This window comes from Lissotriton vulgaris, chromosome 3_1 (genome assembly GCF_964263255.1).
Source record: "Lissotriton vulgaris chromosome 3_1, aLisVul1.2, whole genome shotgun sequence".
Taxonomy (NCBI): Eukaryota; Metazoa; Chordata; class Amphibia; order Caudata; family Salamandridae; genus Lissotriton; species Lissotriton vulgaris.
This window is the reverse complement of record NC_141689.1, coordinates 1,536,161,345-1,536,184,076: the sequence shown is the minus strand read 5'-3', so window position 1 is coordinate 1,536,184,076 and position 22,732 is coordinate 1,536,161,345. Positions and strand designations below refer to the sequence as shown.

General features: G+C 45.2%; 1 protein-coding gene across 1 annotated transcript in view; it reads right to left on the bottom strand.

Annotated features, from left to right (window-relative positions):
• The window catches only part of TBCK (TBC1 domain containing kinase), a 1,513,148-nt gene that overhangs the window by 607,631 nt on the left and 882,785 nt on the right, over nucleotides 1-22,732 (bottom strand). The window contains exon 21 of the mRNA XM_086962029.1: nucleotides 2,267-2,303. Coding sequence (XP_086818155.1) covers nucleotides 2,267-2,303 — 37 coding nt within the window. The remainder of the gene's footprint in view (nucleotides 1-2,266; nucleotides 2,304-22,732) is intronic.

Here is a 22,732-nt window from a genome sequence, read left to right as displayed (position 1 = left end):
GTTTCAGAGTGACTGTGTTGAGACCATAATGGATGGTGCATCTCTCGTCTCTGTCACTGCTTGAGAGAGGATGGCCCAGGCATCCTCCGGAACCTGTGGCGGCACTTGTGCACACGTTTCCCACAGAGGGTGGGAATAACGGCCCAATGAGCATGCTGTGTACACCGACCGCAATGCAAGGCTGGTGGAACAAAAACATTTCCTACCCCAACTATCCAGCCTCCTGGATTCCCTGTTTGGGGAAGCAGAAGGGAACACGCCCTGGGAGGTAGAGGCTTGGACCACCAAGCTTTCTGGGTTAGAGTGGGTAGTGAGGAAGCTTGGGTCGCCCAGACCAGGGTGGTGGCCAGGGGCAATTGTTCTATTCACAGGAGCCCCTGTGCTGGGCTTGAACCAGGTTCCCAGTAGGACATCTGTATTCATTAAAGGGCACCAAGGGTTCTAAAGAGGAGACACCAGGCTGCAGGAACGCCGTCAAGATATTAGTCTTGACCACCACGGAAGGGAGCTGAAGGTGCAGGACCCCAGCCGCCCTTCACACCACCATAGTAAATGACACTCCCTCAACCATAACCTCGGTAGGGGGAGAAAGCATGCCAGAATCTGGAGAGGTGTGCAATCCACTGGCCTCATTCAGTTCCTCATATCAATCAATTTCCTAAAAAGGCTGGTCTTCTAAAGGCTCCAGCGATCCCTCCCAATCTTCCCCCACTTTTATCCCCTCAGAACAGGGCCCAGGAAACGACCTATGAACTGGAGGTTCTGTCAGCGCCGGTATTGGCATTGGTTGACATGGTACCAGCTCTGGGTCGACGGGGGTCAGAATGGGGCTGGCGCTGCCAGGGGCACCAGCAGCCGGGAGCATTGGCAAAGGGCTGGCACTGAGAAAGGTCGCAATGGCACGACCCACACTGGACCGGATCCATTAAGGGATCCATAGGGGGATGTTGAGGCCAGAGCCCCCTATCATTGGCCCGAAGGCGCATTGGTAGGGTCAGGCCTTCCACAAATGAGGCACATGGTCTCATAAAACTGTCAATGTTGGGTGTGGGTCGCTCCAGCTCCCCGGAAAATCGTGGAGGCAAAGGGCTGACCCAGGCGCAGATTCTGAATAATTAGACCTAGATGCCGAGGCTCCTCAGTCACATCAATCAACGGACTGGGAGAAGTTGAAGCACGCTTTGACTTCTTGTGCTATTACTAGAGTGTCCTGATGATTTGAAGTGGGATGAAGAGGACTTAAGACTCCTGTAGCGGCAGCCGGACCTACCACTCGACCGGAGCCATGAACGAGATCTCCTAGGGGTGGTGCGACGCGTTGACAACTGTCAGGCCGCAAGTAGCTTAAGGGACTGCTCCATCAAAGCCGTGGCTTATTAGTTGGGACACAAATTCAAGCCATGGTCACTTTCCAGGCACCACAGGCAAACCAGGTGCCGGTCCCTCACCGACATGGCATGGCGACAGGCGCCGCACGGTTTGAACCCAGAAGTCTTCCTAGACTTGAGAAAAACCTACATACCAAAAAGGTTGACAAAAGTGGGAAGGAGCCTGTCAAAAAGTAACAGAGGGTAGCTCTCTTCACGGAAAAGCCCTTAACAGGCTTGGAAAGAAAAGACCGACATCAGCGCGCTAAGGTAATATATATATAGGTGACGCTGACGACATCATACGAAGCCGACCAATGCTACCTACTGTCACCCAGGGGTATTGCTCGAAGAAAAATCTTCTGGATCCAGTCTGGCACCTGGGAAATTCAAAGGTAAAGAATCTGCAGCTAGATGTCTCTATCAGATTTTTTAGAATAATGCTTCTTTGGCCCTCCTTAGTGCTAAGTGAGTATCATATTTTTGCAGCTTAAAAAGGTTGTAATTTAGTAGGTATTTTAAAGTGCATGCACTACAAATGTGTTAAAACAATACACGATTAATACATTTAGTCAAGCAGTAAATAACCACACCATCATAGTGTCATAATGTAATTTGGAGCTTCAGAAATTAAATACACGTAAAATATTCTTACATTTAACAGCATTTCTGAAGCGAGTGAAATTTGATTTTCCATCGGGGCTCCATCTAATCCCATTTGCAAGAAAAGCAGCACTACAAAAGATATGCAGAGCATGCAAGCACAAACTTATTCTGGCTCACAATGCTCTGTTTTTGTTGTGGTAAGCATTACAAACGATGCAAATGGGTTACAGCTACAGAGGCATGACAGCAATAATTAGTAGAGAGGGAGAAAGAAAGAATATAACATTACTCACGTGTAAACATAGTGAGAAACCAAGGAATAGCGTACAGCTACAAGGCAAAAAAGAAAAACAATATTATTTTATCAAGCCTAGGCCTACTTTTTCAAGACTAATGTATAATAAAAGTATTCATTCTCTTAATACGAATAGCAACACAGAGCATTATACTTGTCTACCACGTGGAACAGGACAAAATAAATGTTATGTTAGACATCACAAATGTATTAAGTGATTACAATGACGAGTTTATACTTACCCTGCAAACACGTTTCTCTTTATTCTCCAAATAGGGTGTCACCTGTTTTTTTTGGACCAAGCAGACTTTATTCCATGCCTGCTCATAACACCTACATTGACGTTTTCCCTCCTGTTAGACCGGACATCATTGGCTTGAGTCTCTCCTCCATTTTTTTCTGTTTGCCTCCGCTGTTTGACGATGTTTTTGCTGGATAATGCTTTGGGCACTGTGCCACTGCTGATCAGTGCCACGGTGCAAGTGCTCCCTATGTTAAATTGATGTATCGATTGAATTCCATGTTTGGCTTATTTGGTTCACTGTCAGTCCCTAGTCTAGTGCACCAGGAGTGCCGGGGCTTGTAAATCCAAATGCCGCTCGTGGGCTTGCAGCACGTGTTGTGCCACCCACAAGAGCGGCCTCGTAAAAGAATGTCTACGGGTCGGTCATTGCCAGACCCACGTGCAGTCCGGTACTGTCACGCTGACTGCGCAAGTACAACTATTTGCCAGTCCCTCAAACCTTCCCTTAACTTCATGTTAGTCACCCCTATAGTAGGCCCACGGGCAGGGTGCATTGTAAGTATTAGGTAGGACAAGCCTGACCAAGTTGGCATGTCCTAATAGTGAATTACAGCCATATTCGTTTTTCACTATTGCGAGGTAACCTGCTCTCCATTAGTTAGAATGGGCTGGCGGGATTGTTAATGCTATAATCCTAGCTGGCTCGGGGAGCCTGGTGCAATGTAGAGTTTGGTATCCCTGAACCCGGGGTTTAATTACGCATCCGTTGGTGTGGATGGTTTTTGGACCCTGGGTTTGAAAATAGCACTTTTAGAAAGTATCTATTTTCTTGTCTAACCATTTCTGGTTTCTGATGGTTTTGCGTGTGTGTGACAGGAGCTGGGTGGCTCCAGAGGTCTGGATGAGTCAGTGTGGGATGAGTGGGACATTTGCGTTGAGAGTAGGGGGAGAGTAATTGCTGATAGCCTGCCCTGCCTGATACAATGCTGGCTCCATCTCCTGCCAAGCGGCTGATGGCTCTGTGCCTGCCATGGACGATCCTAGCCCCACCTCCTACCAGGAGGCCGATAGCTCTGCTCCTGCCAGTGACAATACTGGCTCCACCTCCTGCTGGGCGTCTGAGGACCCAACCCTGCTCAGTGAATAGGCCAGGTGCTTCTGCCTGACTCCACCCACAACAGACCCAGGATGTTGGGAAATTCCCCTGCATGGACAAAGGGATCCAAGCCAAAAAGGGGTATAAGAGAAGGACCCCTGATCCAAGAATTTAGATCACTTCTGACAAGAAACCCTGAAACCAAGGACAAGAAGCCTGTTGATCCAAGGACTTGCCTACCCCTTCTGCCAGTGTGCTGTTTGCTGGGGGGAATCCTGCAGTGCTTCTTTATTTTTGCCAAGGAACCAGGAGAGAGGAACTGTGTGTGTACTCTCACGCTTTGCTAAGAAAATCTACAAGGGCTGGAAGAGTGCCAGTCTCCTGTTGAAGTCACAGGGCTAAAGGACTTCATCTGCTTTAAGTGCTCTTTGCTGGAACCTGTGAATCCAGCACCTCTGAAAGAACCAGCATCTCGACGCCGACGGACGTCGCCGAAACCAGCTCAACATAGTGAGTAACGGCTCCAGTGTCCCGCTTCCTCGACGCCGGGCCCGATCGACGCCAGCAGCAACACCAGCGAGTAGTGAGTTCGGCTCCAGCTCCAAGGGACCTCGTGTCTGCACCGCTGCTGATCGCATTGCCCTCGTGCCCTCTCGACGCCTTGAGCGCTGCTCACTCTTGCAACAGAATCATCGTCATCGACGACTACTGAGGCCCAATCGACACCGAAGACGCGACGCCGGATTGCTCGACGCCCCTGATCATCGTGCGCTTCATTTTCCAAGGTTCTGTGTTGTTGGGGGTCCGTGTGACTCCGGGCTCGGCGTAGCTCTCCTCGCGGTCGACGCCAAACCTTTGGATTAACTTTGCCTCGACGTCGTGTGACTCCCGTGTGGGTTACATTGTTGCCAAGAACTGTGTTTCCAGGAAGAAGAGTTGCTTTTGATCCGAAAGACTTTGTGCTAAAGAAGAAACTACCTTTGAACTATTATTTTCCCTTCCAAGAGTATTTATTAAGATTGTGTATATTTTTGTCGTTATTTGGTCTTGTGCTAAGCCATATATAAAAATCCTTATTTTTATAATACTACTGTGTTGTGTCCATTTGTAGTGTATTCACTTTATTACCGTATGTGGTCATAAATGCTTAACGCACAGCCTCTGAGATAAGTCTGTCTGCTCTGCCAAGCTACCGAGGGGGTGAGCAGGGGTTATCAAAGGGTGTGATCCCCTTGCCCTGACTAGAAAAGGTGTGTCCCTATTTGTCAGAAGTGCATACCTCTGCCAACTAGAGACAGCCGGTTCTAACACCTCCGTATTTATCTTCAGTTAATAGTGGTCAGAAACATAAGCAAAAGCAAGACTGAACAGATCCTTTTGATAATGTAGGTGACGCCCTGAGGTGAATGCCCACAGAGAGCACAACCACCAGAGTAGTCAAGGGTCTAGACCAGGGTGGAGAAATGCTAATTTCCATTCGCCAAGAGCTGCAAAACTCTTGCATCAGTTCGGACTGGAACACTGACATGCAGTTGAGATAGAAAGGCATGGACAAAAGAAAAAAGGAGATATTACTATTTGGAAAATTAACTTCTTTAATCTATCCTTTTAGTAGGGTTTGCAATTTTGGATCCTACTAAATTGATAAAGGATACTATTTTGAACATTCCTGAAGGGTTTGGCAATTGAGAAGTGAAATTTAAGATAAACCATGACTGCTCTGCTAAATCTACTAACAGTCAGCCTAACACAATATATACCAACGTGCCCAGAACAAATAGGCACATCCACTTTAATGACTGTTTAACCTCTCGATTTACACAATGAGGGTAATTCTTTTTTTATCAGAGTATTTTATAGCGCAAACTTTACCCGGATTTTCAGAGCGCTTTACATGAGCACCGTTTGCGTTACAGACGGACACATCCATTTTTTAGGCCTTGCGCATCACTGAATGCGCAGACGAGAGCCCTTTTGTCTGGGGTTTGAAAACGCAGCCTGGAATCGCACACGCTCGTGCCTGTGCTTTTCCTTTTGGCTTCCGATATTGGCCTTTGCGTGTGTGTTTATCCAAAGACGGCACGCAATAGGCCAAAGGCGGAGGCATTGCTCCGCCCATGGCCTATTTGTGTCTATTATGCACTTTGTGCGAGTAATAGACACTAATAGGCCATGTGATTCCAATTATCGTGCCCAGACGCGGGTGCAATAATTTAAACCACGTGGCTGGCTGTGGCGCGTGCGCCACTCATTTGCATTTTCTCTTCACATGAGAATCATGTTCCCAAAAGAAGGATTCCCCCTCACCCTCTAAGAAAGTAGTGTTTCTGTTTGCGCATCTTCATATGCATTATGTACTCCTAGTACAGCTTTTGTGTGTACTGAAGTTAACTGAGTACACGAATGCCGGGTGGAAATGTTTGTGACTGCTCACTAAGTTCTGTTTTGGGGTGCCCATCAGAGGCACAAGGGTGAGGTTCAGTTCCCCTCTTCCCTGTGGAAACACCCATATTCCATCACTGAGCAAGAAATGGCACCACTAAAAACTAGCCGCACTGTCATGTTTTCTATAGTTGTACATTGTAACTGAGCCGGATCGTAAAATTCCTCAAATCCGGATTTACTAATTCGAACCCTTTTGCGGTGAAAAACGACCGATAATGGAGTTCTAGGATTTATAGAATAAGCCTTCCGCTGTAGGGCTCCAGGGTGACCTCAAACCTCGAAAGCATCGCCCGAAAAGAAGCAGAGTATTTAGAATTTAAAATTTGCATATTATGTTTTAGAAGTTGACACTTTACAAACAAAACAAGCTAGATTTTCACTTTTCGAAACTTCGCCGTTACGGGACATACTTTTATCCCATACTTCCCATGTTAAAATTTAAACTACGAGTCCCAGCATGAAAAACTGTCTTGACTAAAAAAACAGGAATGGTCGATATGATAGGAATGACATGAAGGCTACTTGGAAGCTATTCAAAAGAAATGTATTCCCCTCTGCTCAAGTGGCAAGTGAAACTGCTTTGAAAACCGGTACAAGGAAGTCAAGCCCAACACCATTGACAGCTCCACGCCAACCCTATGCAAACTGTGTGCAGTAAGGATAAATGGCTGAAACAGTCCAGCACTTGAATCAGACAGCACAAAAGGGTGCCAGAGGGGGTGAATGATTGCCACGCCAAGACCTTCAGCATCTAATACATAAGTGCCAGTCCCCGCCTTGCCCTGCGGAGCCACGTCTTGCCTCGGGCACTTACATTTCCGGGCGAACCATTCCCGGGTCCCTTTTACCATGGTAACCTCCTCCATAAACTTCCAATGTTATCAATCAAGTAGTCCATTCTTCCGGCACAATGGACCCACTCCTGCCGCGGCTCGCTGCGAGCCCTCTGCCCAGTGCTTCCGCGCCGCTCTCATGATTGTAGGGAAAGAGAAAGTGAAACTTCTTACGGCACCAGGAGGCGCCACTAATGAAGGGCACGGCAGCTAGAAAGCATGTTGAAAACCTCATGGCATTGGGTTTCTTATAAGTGTCAGATGCCACGTAACATACAGCTAGTCTGTTTTTCTTGGTAAATGTGCCTTTACGCCACTTTAGAGCTCTGCTAGTCTGTACTCCCGACTTTGAACATATTTCAAATGTCAGTCAGTGAGTGAGGTGAGTCGATGAGCCCGACCGAAAGCCGTTCAGGACAGAGTTTGCCCTGAGGTAACTTTGAAATGTCCTCATTGCCCTGCATCCTCCTATCAGTCTTTTTTCATTTCCCTTTTCCTCTTCTCTATCCTTATTTATGTCTTTTTTCCTTCTTTCATTCCTCTTCTCTACCCTTATTTCTGTCATTTTTCTCCAGCTTTCTTTCAATTCTTTTTTCTGTTCATCCACCCATCCTTCATTCTCGCCAGCCTTCTTTCCTCCATCCCTCCTTCACTTATCCATCTTTCTCTCTTTTGTCTTCCTTTTTCTATCCATCCATACATTCATACTTCATCACTATGCACTACCAGAGCATTACTCTACAGCGCCACAGCATCAAAAAACATCAGCACATCATCAGTCAGCACCACCACAGCATCACTCACAGCCACCACAGCATCACCACTTCAGTGTAATAAAGGATTATTCACTTCTAACATTGTGTGCAAGACCCAGAATTAAAACATTAAAGCATATGCATTAAAAGCACAATGTGTTGCTGTGGCATAGACCTATGATAGTGATTTGCATTTTAAATGCAGTGAGTCCCATTGGTGGACTCGCGGCATTGCCTTTCTACTGGCCGTTCTGCTATTTAAGTAACTATAGAAGGACAACTGTAAACTTAGGTGGAAAAATCCTGTTACACGTGGTTTGTACAAAACCCACTAACGATCTGTCGGGCTTGAGACATTGTACAGCCTGTGTCCAGTGCATACACAAGGCTTTCTACTTGCTTATTGATAAATTAACAACTGATGTGGATAGACTTCAAAAACATGTGCACAATGCAAGGGAACCAGTTTTAATTGACTCAATTAGATTTGGGGAGAGTAGTTGGCATTAAGGCTAGGGCTCGACCTCCAATCTGGGGAACCGGCTTTGAGTCTTGGCAATGACGCTGAACATTCTGTGATTCTGGGCAAATCACTTAATCTATTCATGCCTAACAAAAACAAACATTTGCAATGCAATAGTCTCGCATTTATAAGTTTCAGCTATTGCCTGTGTAAATGGCAATACCTTTTATTTATGTTTTAAAAACCAAATCATAAAAAAGGCATTGTCATTCACAATGCCAATAGCTCAAACTTAGTAAATCCGAGACCTATTGCATTGCAAATGCTTGTTTTTGTTAGGCATGGGGAGATTAAGTGATTTGCCCAGAATTACAGGATGTTGAGCGTCCCTGCCGAAACTCGAACCCAGTTCCCTAGCTTAGAGATCGACCGTTCAAGTCATAAGGCCACATCCTCTCCCCCAAGGGTTAGCCCTTTTGGAGACAATCTTCTTTGATAACTAAACGAGAAAGGATCAGAGCTATATACATTTTTTCCAGGATTTCCATTGCAATTTTGATAACAAGTTACACACAGCACTAGACCGCAATGGTACATTCCAATCCAAGGCGTGCAGCTTTTAATGAAACTATACTTCTGGTGAAAAGTAGGGGTGGGTGACAAAGTCTGCTCCACTGGTAGAGTTCGTGGAGTTTTATGCCACTCTGTGTTCTGCTTGGAACGTGGAGTTCTGGCAAAACTCTGCCAACCGCAGAGTTTCTTCTCATGTACGGCTCCCCAACTCGGAGTTGGCGAATTAGAATTTACATCCCTAGTGCGATATACATGCACTAGAACGCTCCCCAGCAAGACTTCTCAAAGTGGGTGTTCATGGCAGGTTGCGACTGTTCCCGCTGAGAAAGCTGCTGCTTGAGTAGAAAATCTACTCAAGCAGCAGAAGGAAGCTATGTCCTCTGGCGCACCGTGTGGTGCTGTTCGCAGTGATTTTACAGAGCAGAACAATGTACGACCACTAAAAATCAGCGAGGACAGACCTACGTGCTGAATTCCGCCAATTCACAGAGTTCCACGGACTCACGCAGAGCTTTTATGTAACTGCAAGGAAGTCCATAGAGTAAAACTCCCCGAGTTCCGCCCACACCTATTGGAAAAACACTGAGTCATACACTGTTTAAAGTGTAAGTAGGCTCTCACTTAAGGACTTGCAAAACAGAAGCATACATACTACACATATCCTGATGACACACAATGTACAAAGCTCACTAAAAATCGCCTCAGACTATTGGATAAAATAACAGAAGCACATAAATAACCTTCAAAGTGAGCGTTTCATGTGGAATTGATTAAAGGGCAAAGAGGGAGGACTCATAAATAAAGGTAAAACCATGGCTGAACCATAAGTAGCAGGCAAATGAAGAAAATGAGACACCTAATGCTTCTAAGACAGAGGCAAACCAACCACTACTCGCGCAAGGAGGTTATATCTTAACAACCAAAAAATAAGGTTTAGCAGTTCTGACGACCTAAGGCTGGAGAATCCTTTCTTGGTTATTTAAAAAATGCAAAATATTGTTTATGACAATCTTCGAACTTTATTAAAACTGCAGAGCTGAATCATCCACCTTCATCAGTGAACAAGCCTGGCCAGAGCAAGTGTGGCACTTCACATAAGGGCGGTAGCAGAAAGTTGCACCACACAGGGAATCTACAGGGTCCTAAAGATACATAACAGCAGCTCGAACAAACCAGTCCCTGCTTCTATTGATTTCTAACACATAGGTGTTATCAGAGACAGACACTGGGGCTGGCAGGAGTTCTCGAATGTCCCCATGAGATTAAGATGAGGAAGAGAGGAGCCATTCTGAAGCCTGAGGTTGCCGGGCCTAATGAATATAAAAGGCCCTGTGGCAGTGGGTTCAAGTGGAGGCCTCCAGCAGACACTTTTCACCTGACAAATACTTCAGCCTGTGGGTGGTGTCACCCGCAGGTGGCTCGAGAACAAAATAAAGGGGGCTGGTGAGGTAGCGAAGCAATACACGGCGGCAAACCTCTGAACAGAGAAGAGCCACCACCTGGAAAAATTGCACATACAGGGAAAAAGGACTAGGATTCCATCACAGCTTGATCACAGTTAAACCATGAAGTAGGAAGTAAGATGAAACCACCCACCTGTAAGGAACCGGAGTGGTACCTTTTATCAGAGCTGGTGCAAGAAGAGCATAGGTAGTCAATTGCAGGCAGGTATTTGAGGGAGAAGGAGCCACACATAGATTCAACAGGGTTCAGGACAGGAGTTAGGGCAAACAGCACTGAAGAGATTCTAGACTCTTCCTCTCATTAACATCTTAGACGGGGCACTGGGAAATGACTCAGTGGCATGGTAAAAAGGCAACTGGCTGTAACCCAGCAGATGTGTTAGGAGCGCTGAGCCACCATGTCACCCCGGGCAGCGTAGACGGCACCCAGAATGAGAGTGTTTCGGGAAGCCCCTATGGTTGATATGCTCAGTGGAGGTGGCATCACATGTAGTGCAGAAGTACACAGAGAAAACGGAAGGTCAGGAGAATAGGAACCATCCCACAAAGCAATTGACCTTGTGGAGCCTCTCTAGCCTTCTGCACCAATCTCAACAATAGCGACCAAACAGTGGGTGTCCCGAGACACAAAGTATGAACTGACCATACACACAATCCTAGGAGGAAAGATGTCAGCTACACTTAAGACTGAGCCACGTAGGAGACAGCAGCTGGCAGAAGGATATAAACATGGTACAGAACAAAGGCAAGCTAAAGATCTGCTCATGTATACTTACCATGATTCTGATACCAAATCACACTGACCTACATACAACCGATAAAAGAACTAGCATTCAGAGTCAAGCAGCAACAGAGCTGATGACATGGTTGGAAGCAGAGGGAAAAGGCAATAATCAGTGCAGGAACGTCTATCAATGTCATCCGCAATGAAGGGCTCACATAGCGATACCAATAGGTACTTCAAGGGGGTCCCCTGAAAGACCTAAATGAGTCAACAAAGTCAGTCGTCAGCAGGGGCAAAGTGGGTGGGTTTGTGAAAGAGAAAAAATTGAAGTTGTCAATGCAAGAGCTGATCTGAGGCCATACTGGTACGCATTCAGTAAAGATGCAATTGAAATTCAAGGTAAAGCTGACCAGCTCAAAAGAAGAATGGATGAGCAAACTATATGTACAACAGTTCAACTATTACCAACATGGGAGCTTGAAAACCACTTATGCAAAACAACACTTCTGTTTACTGGGCCTTATGGGGGGGCAAGGGAGACCACTAACTCTTAAATATCCTAGACAATCTGCACAGAATTAGAGACAATACAATAGTGCATCTAATCAGATTGGCCTCATGTGGACTATGCAAAGGAGCACCTCTAGACATTTTCACCTCCTTTTTCTTTAAGAGAAAGAATGAATCATGGGGAATCCACAAAAAAGGAACAAAGTTATCTAAGAAGAAAATAGTTGCTCCAGGACATGTGATGGGTCATGGTAAGAAATACAAGGGAATTCTGGATCATCACAGAAATGTTAAGAAGAAACAATACATCACATCAGTGAGGCCTACCCCATTGGACTTTACTTCACTTGGAAAGAGAAGAAAAATTTCACAGCGTCTAGTTCAGAGGGCAGACTCCCATCGGTGCTTCCTGGCTATTCTGGACAGTTCTTGTGGGGAAAAGTGAAAAGTCTCCAGATCCTATCGGGCGAATTTTCATAATGTGTGGGGTCTGCTGGAAGATATAGCCATCATATACATATGCACACGAATTTTAATCATAATTACAATTAGAAATAGCAGTTGACTCTTGAAAAAGACCACGAAGTCCCATCACCCAAAGAATAGGATTAATCCTTATACAGTTCTTTTTATGAGACTGTGTGTACTGCGAGTGCCATCCAAAAGCTCAGAATACTGTCTGATAATGTATGGATTCATTTTCCTGGTGCTGGCATCTCTCAATAGTAATGTGATTGCCCACGAAACACAAAGAAAAGTCAAAAAGTGTAATGAAAGAAAACATCACTATACAATGCAGCTAGAACTCTATTTTAAATGTATAACATTTTTTTTAAATAATGTCATGTGTGTGAAGAACTCGGAGAAGTCCTATAAACCAGCCAATAACAATGTGTCCACGGAAGGGTTAAATGCTTGTCTTTATTAGTCATCGCCCACCTTTCTCCACTGAACTTGTTTTCTAGAACTGCTGTACTTAACCTTTTGACTTTTGTGGGCCCCCTCTGAATCACGAATGGAAGCTGGGGATCCCTGCCAAAGTAATTTCTATGATTGTAATCTCAAAACAATACACATAAAATACAGAAATAAAAATACAGCAAACACACAAATTATGAACATTGTATTTAATTCACTAACAAAAACTATACAAACTCGAAATTTTAATGGAAAGGATGCAGGATTTGCAAAATATGGTTTTATTTGTAAAAGACAAAGCAATAATCTAAACTCTAATACTAAACTCTGCCTTTTCTGATAATATTAATGAACGCTCTCATTTGGTGTAACCAGTTGTCCATACTAGATTCTGTTTGCTGTGCTTGCAGTGCTGCCATTAATCAAGGTAATAATACCATTTTTTTTATTTCGTGTTTTTTTTATATAATACTTTAATAATCTGATAATGTTAATTTTTTTAAGTCACGAGGCACATGAGGAAACACTGGTCCACAGACCCGAGGTTAAAATCCGCTGTTCTAGACTTCTGTTTATATATTGTCAATGTCTAATTTTCCTAGTCTTACCTTTGCTCTCAAATACCTCGCAACCATACTGCATTTGTAATATGTTTGAATTATTTGGACTTTGCAATGTCCCATCTGGAGTGATGGAAAGCAGATGGCTGCAATGGATGGGTTCATTATTAATGGGCCTTCTGCTGAACAGTTGTGCCACATACTTCTCGTGCAGGGGAACAGGTCTGTTGTCCATGGAAGGCATGTGTTGAAATGCAAATGGCCCGTTATCGAGAGCTGATGAGCCTCTTAACACGTCATCTAAAGTGCGAAAACAGAAGGACAATTCCTGGCTCAGAGGAACAGTCTAGGCATCAAAGATCTTGGTTTGATCCCTGCAGAAGTGTTATACTGCAGGGACTGAGCACGCGGAGAAAAATGGGTGTTCATTCATGTGCTGTCAACTCTCCTTTTCGAGTAAAATGCAATTGTCCTTTTGCATGGAACTGGATTCTGCGGTTACCAACCCCCTTTTAAAAGAATCTTTTCAGCCTCTAAGTGGGCGGCCTACTGCTATGTTACCAGATGTCTCTTGATTGTAGGAAATACAACAACAGAAGGATTTTTCATGACATAAATTGCTATAAAAACCAAAGGGCGCTTGTAAAACTAAATGTTAATTTTGTATGTATCTTCGTTTTATTTATTTGTAACAAGAAGTAATTGTTGAGTAAAAAAGAGGCCGAAATGAGACTGGATGAGGCAACCAAAGAATCTGTAGCACCACCAATTGGTGAGCACAAAGGAGGTAGCAGGACGTCCGGAGATCTCAACATGAGTATTTGGGATAGATCATCAGGTCTGGGCTGGGCAGGCCATAAGGGACACACGGAAAACTCCTGGCAGGGTAAGGACCATGGAGTTACCGTTAGCGTGGATTGAAGGTGGGGTTATCAGCGATGCAGGCGGTCAAACAGCTCTTAAGGGAACACACACATTTTTCTTGTAGACATCTATGTTATTTGTCTGCCACCAAATCTTCGTGGAGACAGTCGGATTAACTTGTTATACTCACTGATACAAAGTGGGGCTTGTATGCGTACCTTTGCCAAAGGCTGCTTTTAACTCCAGGCCCACAGCAGTGACAGGCTGGCAAGTACAGGTAATCAGTGACTTTTGGCCTCACTTCTTGTAGGCGAATTTTGGGGAAATGTAAACAGGAGGGCAACAATTTTGAATTAAATATTGAGTTAAAACAGTGGAAAACAGTGAGGGAGTAAAAATTGAAGGTGAAGAAAGGGAACAACGAGGAGGGGAGAAAGGGTTACACACTGCACATATGTTCCAACAAAAGTGGAGTTATTGAGTCAGAGAATTGGTTGGTTTTCCCACCCATGGCTTTACAGCAGTGTCTTGCAATATATAGAATCGAATCAATAACAAAAAATGAAATTGTTCTCATGTAACGCAACTGGTTCTATGTAAAGGGCTCTGATACCCGATACCGGGTCAAGTTCACGCTATATAAAACTCTGTAAAAAAAAAACAAAAAAAAAAGGTGCTGGCTCACAGGAATGTTGCACTGGAAATACATTTCATACATCATCCAGGGGCCACTGAAAGGCCCCTGGATGATCTAAGAGAGGCTAAGCTAGTTTTAGCTGAATGAGTCCGATGCTCTCCAGGAGATTTGTTTCTCCAGGGATAATAGATCTTAAGGGAAAGGACAATGCATCTTGACAGGGTACGTTTATGAACCACATTTTGTGTTTGTACATGGGATGTTCCACCTAGATTCCCTCACACAAAAATCATGAGCCCACCTAAAGTCCAGCTGATGTATCCTCCCCCTCACCCTTACAGGGATGGAGGCAGGCAGTACAATAACGTTTAAAGCCAAATGGAAGGAAGAGACACCCTTGGGCACAATGGACGTGCAACACAGCAAAATCAATCTATATGGGAAGAATATTTTGGATGGAGAGCTGAATGAGAGGGCCTGCAGTTTGCCACAGTTATAACAATGAAAAACACAAATTTCAAAGTCAAAAGACTCACAGAACAGCTATGCACCGACTTAAAAACTTTAAAAAATAAAATGCCATCCAAAAATGTAAATACAAAATTCAGATCCTACTGCATAAGCATTAGTGATGCATGCAGGAACATGTAAATTAAACCTTTCAAAAACGGAATCACGAACTCCACGAACTCTTCCGGGACACTCATCAGGACTCACCAGGACCGGAGCGGGTAGGCGAGGAAGCCCCCCATTGTAGCCGCCACCGCCAGGAGTCATTCACAGCCGTGGATAGCGCCGCCGCCCCGGGACTGCATCTCCCGACTGCCTCAGCGGCGGCGCTGCTGTCTAACGCCACAGGAGCGCCAGGAGGTGCCTTTAAACTGCGCTCTGCCCGGCGGAGCGGGGGGACACTCACCAGGACTCACCAGGACCGGAGGGGGGAGGCGAGGAAGCCCCACATTGTAGCCGCCACCGCCAGGAGTCATTCACAGCCGTGGATAGCGCCGCCGCCCCGGGACTGCATCTCCCGGCTGCCTCAGCGGCGGCGCTGCTGTCTAACGTCACAGGAGCGCCAGGAGGCGCCTTTAAACTGCGCTCTGCCTCGCATCGCAGGACGCCGGGCGAAGCCCGGGAAAAGGGCGGGCCCTCTGTGGCCCTCAGAGGCACGAGGAGGACGGGACGGGGCCACCCCCCTTGACTCCATCACACTGCTTAGGTAACAAATTTTTGACCTTCCTGACATTCTGGCAAGGGATTACCCACTGGACTTTAGTTGAAAATTCTCTAATACCCTCGGATCTCCTTGAGGCCTTGTTATACCCTATCATTTGCACACCCCAGGATGACTCACAAGGGGGGACCAATAAATCAATCAGCCACAGAGGCTTGCGCTCAGGGTCACAAGTACTTTGTAGGCCATCTCCGCCCACTGCCATTACGAATGAACCTGCCAAGACTAGCATATCCACCAACCAATCTCCCGACCCAACGAATGGTATAGCGCAACACCTCTCGCTGCTGGACGAGCTAAATTCCCTTTGCAAAACAAGGTATGCCACTGTGGAAGCCAGAAATGAAATCAAAAGTTCCTCCCCTTGCCCCGCTAAACGAACCAGTATGTCAACCCCTATTGCCAGCCCCTGGTACAACTTCCCCAACCCAAAAATGTCAATACACCAAACACAGTTCTTCCCCAGTCATTATCTAGCAAAAGGAAGTGGGATGGGGTCAAGCCCACAGGGAATAAACCAAAACAACAAAAACTGTGTTTTAGCTCCCCACTGACTGCAACTAACCCCCTTCTAAAATTGGAAGAAAAAATAGACCAATTGGTAACCTCCTTCAATTCGAATTTTTTGTCCCAGATTGAACAAATGGTTAGCTGACTCATTTCTCCACTGATAGTCAAAATTACCACCCTAGAGGATAGGCTGCTGGGAATAGAGAAATGTATTAAGGCCAACCAAACTCGCACTGAAAATTCTGTAACATCAATCTGTCCCAACCCACCTGGTACAAATAGTAACAATCAAACTCATCCCCTAGTCCCTATCCTACCACTCCCCAATGCCCCTAAAGCTAACCCCAAACCCGGCCCTCTACAATATACTGCTACAAGAGTAGAGCTTAATAATACAACTCATATACAGCTACCCCCGGAGGCTGCACCCTTTGTGTGTGTTCTTGAGGGAGTCCCAGCACTCAAACATGGAAAAACTGAGCGGGAACAAGACTTACTTAACAAAGTGACGTATTGGTTAACTAAAAACAGGCCCCTGCCCCTAGGTTTTGACGGTACCATCATGTCTGTTAGAAGGGTGGGCTGGCTAGGCCCCCTACAAAAAGATATTGACGGTGACCTTGTTTTAATAAAATTTAGAAGCAGTTTAGTCGTTCCCTACCTGCGAACTTTGTACCCCCGTGAAGGTGTTGGCCCTATATCCATCTGGGACTTACGCGACTTTTATCCAAGCATGGTACATACCCCTCGACTAAAACTAAAGGCAGAGTCAGCTCACTCGAAGGGCAGAAACACCCGTGCACTGTGTGGCCATGGCTTTTCCGCCTTCAATCACCCCGTAACAATGTACATTGGCCATGGGTATGGAAAATCATGAATTCTACTATGAAACCAAGGAACTTATTCATGTAGCATGGACAAATGTTTTATCTTTTTGCCATTTTGTGCTTTTGTATGTAACTTTTGTCATGAGTGTTTTTAAATGTATGCTTTTATGATTTTAAACAAAAATCGAATAAAGCTACAGAACTGAACAGGAAGAGACACCCTTGTGCACAATGGACGTGCAACACAGCAAAATCAATCTATATGGGAAGAATATTTTGGATGGAGAGCTGAATGAGAGGGCCTGGAGTTTGCCACAGTTATAACAATGAAAAACACAAATTTCAAATGCAAAAGACTCACAGAACAGCTATGCACCGACTTAAAAAACTTACAAAAAAATGCCATCCAAAAATGTAAATACAAAATTCAGATCCCACTGCATAAGCATTAGTGATGCATGCAGGAACATGTAAATTAAACCTTTCAAAAACGGAATCACAGATAGCAAGTTGAACAGAGAAGATGGTTAAGCAAACACAAACAAAGACAAAGAAGCCAGGTAGCCTTTCTCTGTAGCTACAGCAAAACTGGGCTTCACTAAAGCTTGGCCAAACTAGTGTCATGCCTTCTGAAGTTAACGCAGCAAAAAAGCAGCTTCAGCAACCTGCCCACATAGACTTGGCCACCAGCATTACATTTTAACCTCAGCCAGGAGGCAAAGGGAACTCACATTCCTGTATTCAATAGGAAACCATGACTGTGAGGAGTTGGGATGCAAGATCTGACCCATCTGTCGAGCAGGAAGGTCCTTCATGTGCAACAAGACGATCAGAGAGAAGACATTGAGTGCCAAAAGATCAGAATAGCAGACCCACCTCACCCAATCTGGTGTGATGAGGATAAATTAAGCCTGATCCAACTCGATCTTCTTACCCCCCCAAAAAAAGAATTACCGGATCAGAGACATATGTTCCTGGAGGTGGGACTGCGAAGCGCCGATTAGCTAAGAAAGTCATCGAACACAGCTCTGACAAAGTATTTATCACTGCGTGCTTCAGCTGTGATGCTAAATGTTTAGCAAAAATAGGTAAATACAATCATGTGCCCCCTCAGCAGATGTTAACCACTGGAATGCTCCAATAAGAGCCATGGAAGCCTCCATAGGCCCGGTTCAGTGGGCATGAATGCCAACCAGAGGGTCTTTGTTACCAGGGAATAGCGGATTTAATATAAATGGTCACTGCTTCCTTCTCCTTGGCTTCAGAGAAGCCCACAAATAGCTGTTCATACACTCTTTCTTGCCATATAGGATCAATGTAGTAATACACTGCACACCTATGGTCCATCCAGTCTGTGGAGCTGTTCCTCTTCTAATTCCTTTGCAGGATAAGGAGGAGGGAAAAAAAGATGAAAGAGTAATGCAGTCGCCTATGTGAAAGCCAAATACAATTTTTAGTAAGAAAGGTGGACAAACGTTAAGAACCAGTTTTCCTGGGTAGAAAACCATGAATGGTGGTCAGGCTGAGAGGGCCTGGAGTTCCTGAGCCATACAGACAGAAATCATTGCTACTAGGAAACCAGTGCGGAGTCAGGAGTCAAGCTGGGCATCTGTGCATCGGCTCAAATGGGGGGTGCCATAAGGAATGTTAAGAAAAGATTCAAACACCACTGAGGAACAATGAGTGGGAGAAAACAAGCGAAGCATATCTTTTAGAAAACATGCCGTTAGAGAAGGGTCATGAGGCAGCTATGGTGGTCAAATAACCCTTTACAGTAGTCACTGCTAGGATCTTCGAATCACTAAAGATGGAAAGGCTTTGCCGAAATTCGTTAGGATTTTCTGACTTGCACCATTGAACAAACTTGTTGCAACGACCCATATAAATGAATTTTATGACGGGTTTCCTGCCAGACAAGGATCTCTGAATCAATAATAGAGATGTGTGTTGGAAGAAGAGTGGCCAGTAAGGATAAGGTGTAGCCATTGTGGGTCAGCTGGATGACCAACGGTTCAGTTATGATTGTCATCCAGTTTGCATAAATGTGGAAGACTCTCCCCACCCACTGGAAAATGGCGTTGTAGGGGCTAGGGGCAAATTTGAAATCAGAATTCTTGAGTTAGCAAAGTCAGTAGAGGACAGCTGGGAATATATCTGCTGCTGATAGTGGTGGAGACCCACAGAGCCATACCTGCCACAAAAGGAGCGGTGCATTTGCTGAAAAGTCTAGGCCACTTGAGATGGGGTTCCTTTGCCAGGAACCTGAAATTTTCTTTACTGCTGAAGGGACTGCCTCGTTGTGCGGCCAATGCAAACCACTGCTCTTGTATTCTTGAAGGTAGATAAAAATAATCCAGTAATCCCTTGTTAAATAGAAGCCATGGCTTTGCAACTGAATAAGTAGGTTGCAAGATGTCTTGCAAAATGTTAGACTTTTTTCTTTGAAGGGCAAAATCAGTTCAAGAGTTTCTGCAGCTTTACGCACAACCTTGGTAAAGAAGGAATCTTTCTCTGTCTGAAAGCCACAATGAAACCTCTCCCTCCTGAAGAGCTATCCAGACCAGTGGCATTCTGTCATCAAGAAACAAATGTCCTAGTTTTCAAGGCAGTTCTCATCTATTGATCTGCAGACATCACTAGTTGTATATCAATTACACCAGAAATTCTCTTATCATAGAGATGTTAGAGTAAAGGATGTCTCAGACTATTGCCCTTATAAAAAAAGCCAAACTCTGATCAACAAACTTAGACCAACACAAAACCCACCAATCGATTCACACCCTACTTACAGCCACTGTAAGTAGGGTGTGAATCGATTGGTAGTATTCACATCCTTCTCTTTTATGTTTATGTGTGTACTGTATGCAACAAAAAAGGAACATGAGTAAAGTTTTTTGTCCTGGTTGCACAGTAGATTATATGTTAAATGTTTAATGTTGTATGTTTTGTCACATATATTTTGTGTCCACTGCACCACTCACTGTCTTTTGCTTTGGGTTTAAGACACATTTCCGTTACAGCTTGATGGCACCAATGATGAGAACAGGGCCATCCTGGTGAGTACCAGCCAGGGGTCCCATTGGTGGTGCACCCGTGAGGTGCCATCTCGCCTTCCTCACCTTTTTCTGTTGTCATTTAAGGTGATTGTGGGTTTTGTGTTGGTCTAAGTTTGTTGATCAGAGTTGGGCTGTTTTTATAAGGGCAATAGACTGAGACATCCTTTACTCTAACATCTCTATGATAAGAGAATTTCTGGTGTAATTGATATACAACTAGTGATGTCTGCAGATCAATAGATGAGAACTGCCTTGAAAACTAGGACATTTGTTTCTTGATGATTTATTGAGTGGAGGGCATCCTAGTTTTTTCTTTCCCTCTACACTCCCACTTTGTTTCCAGTGGCATTCTGTAACAAATGATAAAGGCTAGCGTCATGAGTAAGAAGGGGGAAGCAGATTGGCAGCCTCCAAATTTCCAACTTCTATGGAGCCATAATCTCAATCAGGTACGGTTATGGCCTCAGAATGAGTTTTGAGCAACTCCTCCATCTAGGCAGATTTCTGGACCCCAAGAAAAGATTGATCATCAAGGTAAGCTCTGAACTTTTCTTCAGCCATCTATATTATTTTAGCCTGCTTCAAGGGTGCCACCATTAAGGACTCCAAGTGCAATGCTGGGACATTCCCTCATGACTTTTGGGCGCATCAGCACAAGCGATGGAGTCAAGGTCTGAACCAAGACACCACATGCAGACACTGGGTAGATCCAAAAGAGGCATCTGCTTGCGACACTTATACCAGGGCTTGAACACTGAAACTTTTTCAGGAGAAGTCTGAACTTGTCAGTATCAATACTGAGGAATTATCTTCAGATAAGCATCAAGAAAATACTTCGGAACGTGTCAATGAAAAGTTAAAAAACAAGAAATTACATTATAAAACAGATTGGCGCATATTATACATTGGTGTAGTCCTCTCCAGTTCATGGGATACGGCTGACGCAGGTTGGCACTACTTGGCAGTGCTGGAGAGCCACTACTGCGGACTGAGCTTTCTAGCTAGCTTTCTAGAAGGATTGTCTAAGGTGAGGAATGTGCAGGAAGATATATTCTTCAGAATATCAACTCTCCAGTGGCCCCAATGCAGGTAGAAGAAAAAGTTGCTTACCTTTTGTAACAATATTCCTGGTGGACTCTGTATTTTCTCACATACATTTCTCACCTTACGAATTTTGTCCAGGTACCAGACTAGAACCATAAAACGTTTCCTACATCAATAGCTCTCTAACTCCAAAAGGTGGAACTGTAGGAAAATGCCTCTGTTGGACATGGTTAGACCCCACTTTTTGCCTGGAAAAAAATATGTAGTTTCAACTGAAAGTGTACAGGGCCCTTACTTACCCTGTCTCCTGTGCCGGATCTCCTTTGCTAAATGGTACCTGTGATTTTCCACAATTGGCACCCCTTTAGCTCACATGTAAGCCTCTAGTAAAAGGTACCTCTGGTACCAAGGGCCTTGTGGTTAAAGATGGTCCCTAAGGGCTGCAGCATGAATTGTGCCACCCTATGGGACCCCTCACCAAGCAAATGCACACTGCCACTGCAGCCTGCATGTCTTGATGCAGACAAAACTGAAGAGTTGACATGGCACACATCTCTGTGTGCCATGCCCATAGACACTGCATGAGATATAGGTAAGACACCCCTCTAGGAGGTTTTAGCCCTAAGGCAGGGTTCACTATATCTCCTTTGAGGGCATATCTGCGTGAGCAGATATGACCCTGCAATAACCTTGTCGATACCTGGATATTGTAAGTGGCCTGGGAAGCCATAGTAGGTACATGGGCTGGACACTCGTAATTACGAGTTCCCAGCTCTATTATGGCTTTACTGAAATAAGGGATGCTTGGTGCCAAACATCACAGCATAATAAACCTGGCCTGATTCTAGTGACAGATTTATAATCAATTGCACACAGAGGGTCCCTTAGAGGGCCCACCTGAAACCTACCAATCCTTAGTGTGGTCACTGACTTGCATGAGCCAGCCTGCTACCACCAGACAGTGTTCTGACCTCATGGGGAGAGTGCCTGTGCGCTCTGAGGTCGAGAACAATGCCATTACTGGGTGAAGTGCTTACACCTCCCCCTGGTTGGGAAGATACATCAGAGGCAGGGAGCATCAAAGGCCTTGCCATCTTTGTAATGCAACCTCAGCCTCTCCTGTTTGAGGGAGCAAGCCTGGTTGCTCCGGGCTTGCTCCAGCTTCCCTGCAAAGAAGAAGCTCCCCAGACCTTGCTGGTCTGACCTGAAGCCAATCTTCCCTACCTGCGTGGATTGCGTTTGCCAAGGCTTGTTGGATCCAATCCAGACACCGACACCGCAGTCAACAAGATCCTTCGTGGGACAGCTCGAATCCAGCTCCTGGTCGTCGTCGACGCCTCCTGGTCCTCGTGGCTGCAGAGACAAGCTTCACCTTCTTCACCTGAAACACTCGACATCGCCTGGTTCCTTCCTGGTTCCTTCCTGGTTCCTTCCTGGTCACTGGCTAGTGACCCAGACTCTGTCCCCTCTGCTTTCAGGTTTTTATCATCTTCGATCCACCGTTGGATCGACCCGGACACTTTTCTCCTGGTCGCCTGCAGCACTTCTTTGCAGCTCTCCATAGGAAACAGCGACGAAACCCGACACGAAAGAACACCTATGCACCCGGCTTCCCTGGGTGAGGTAACTCGAGTACTCCGGTGCTCCAGTGGGTGTTAACTATCCAAGTGTCCTAGTTTAAAAGGGTTTTACCGTAGACCATCCGGAAGTG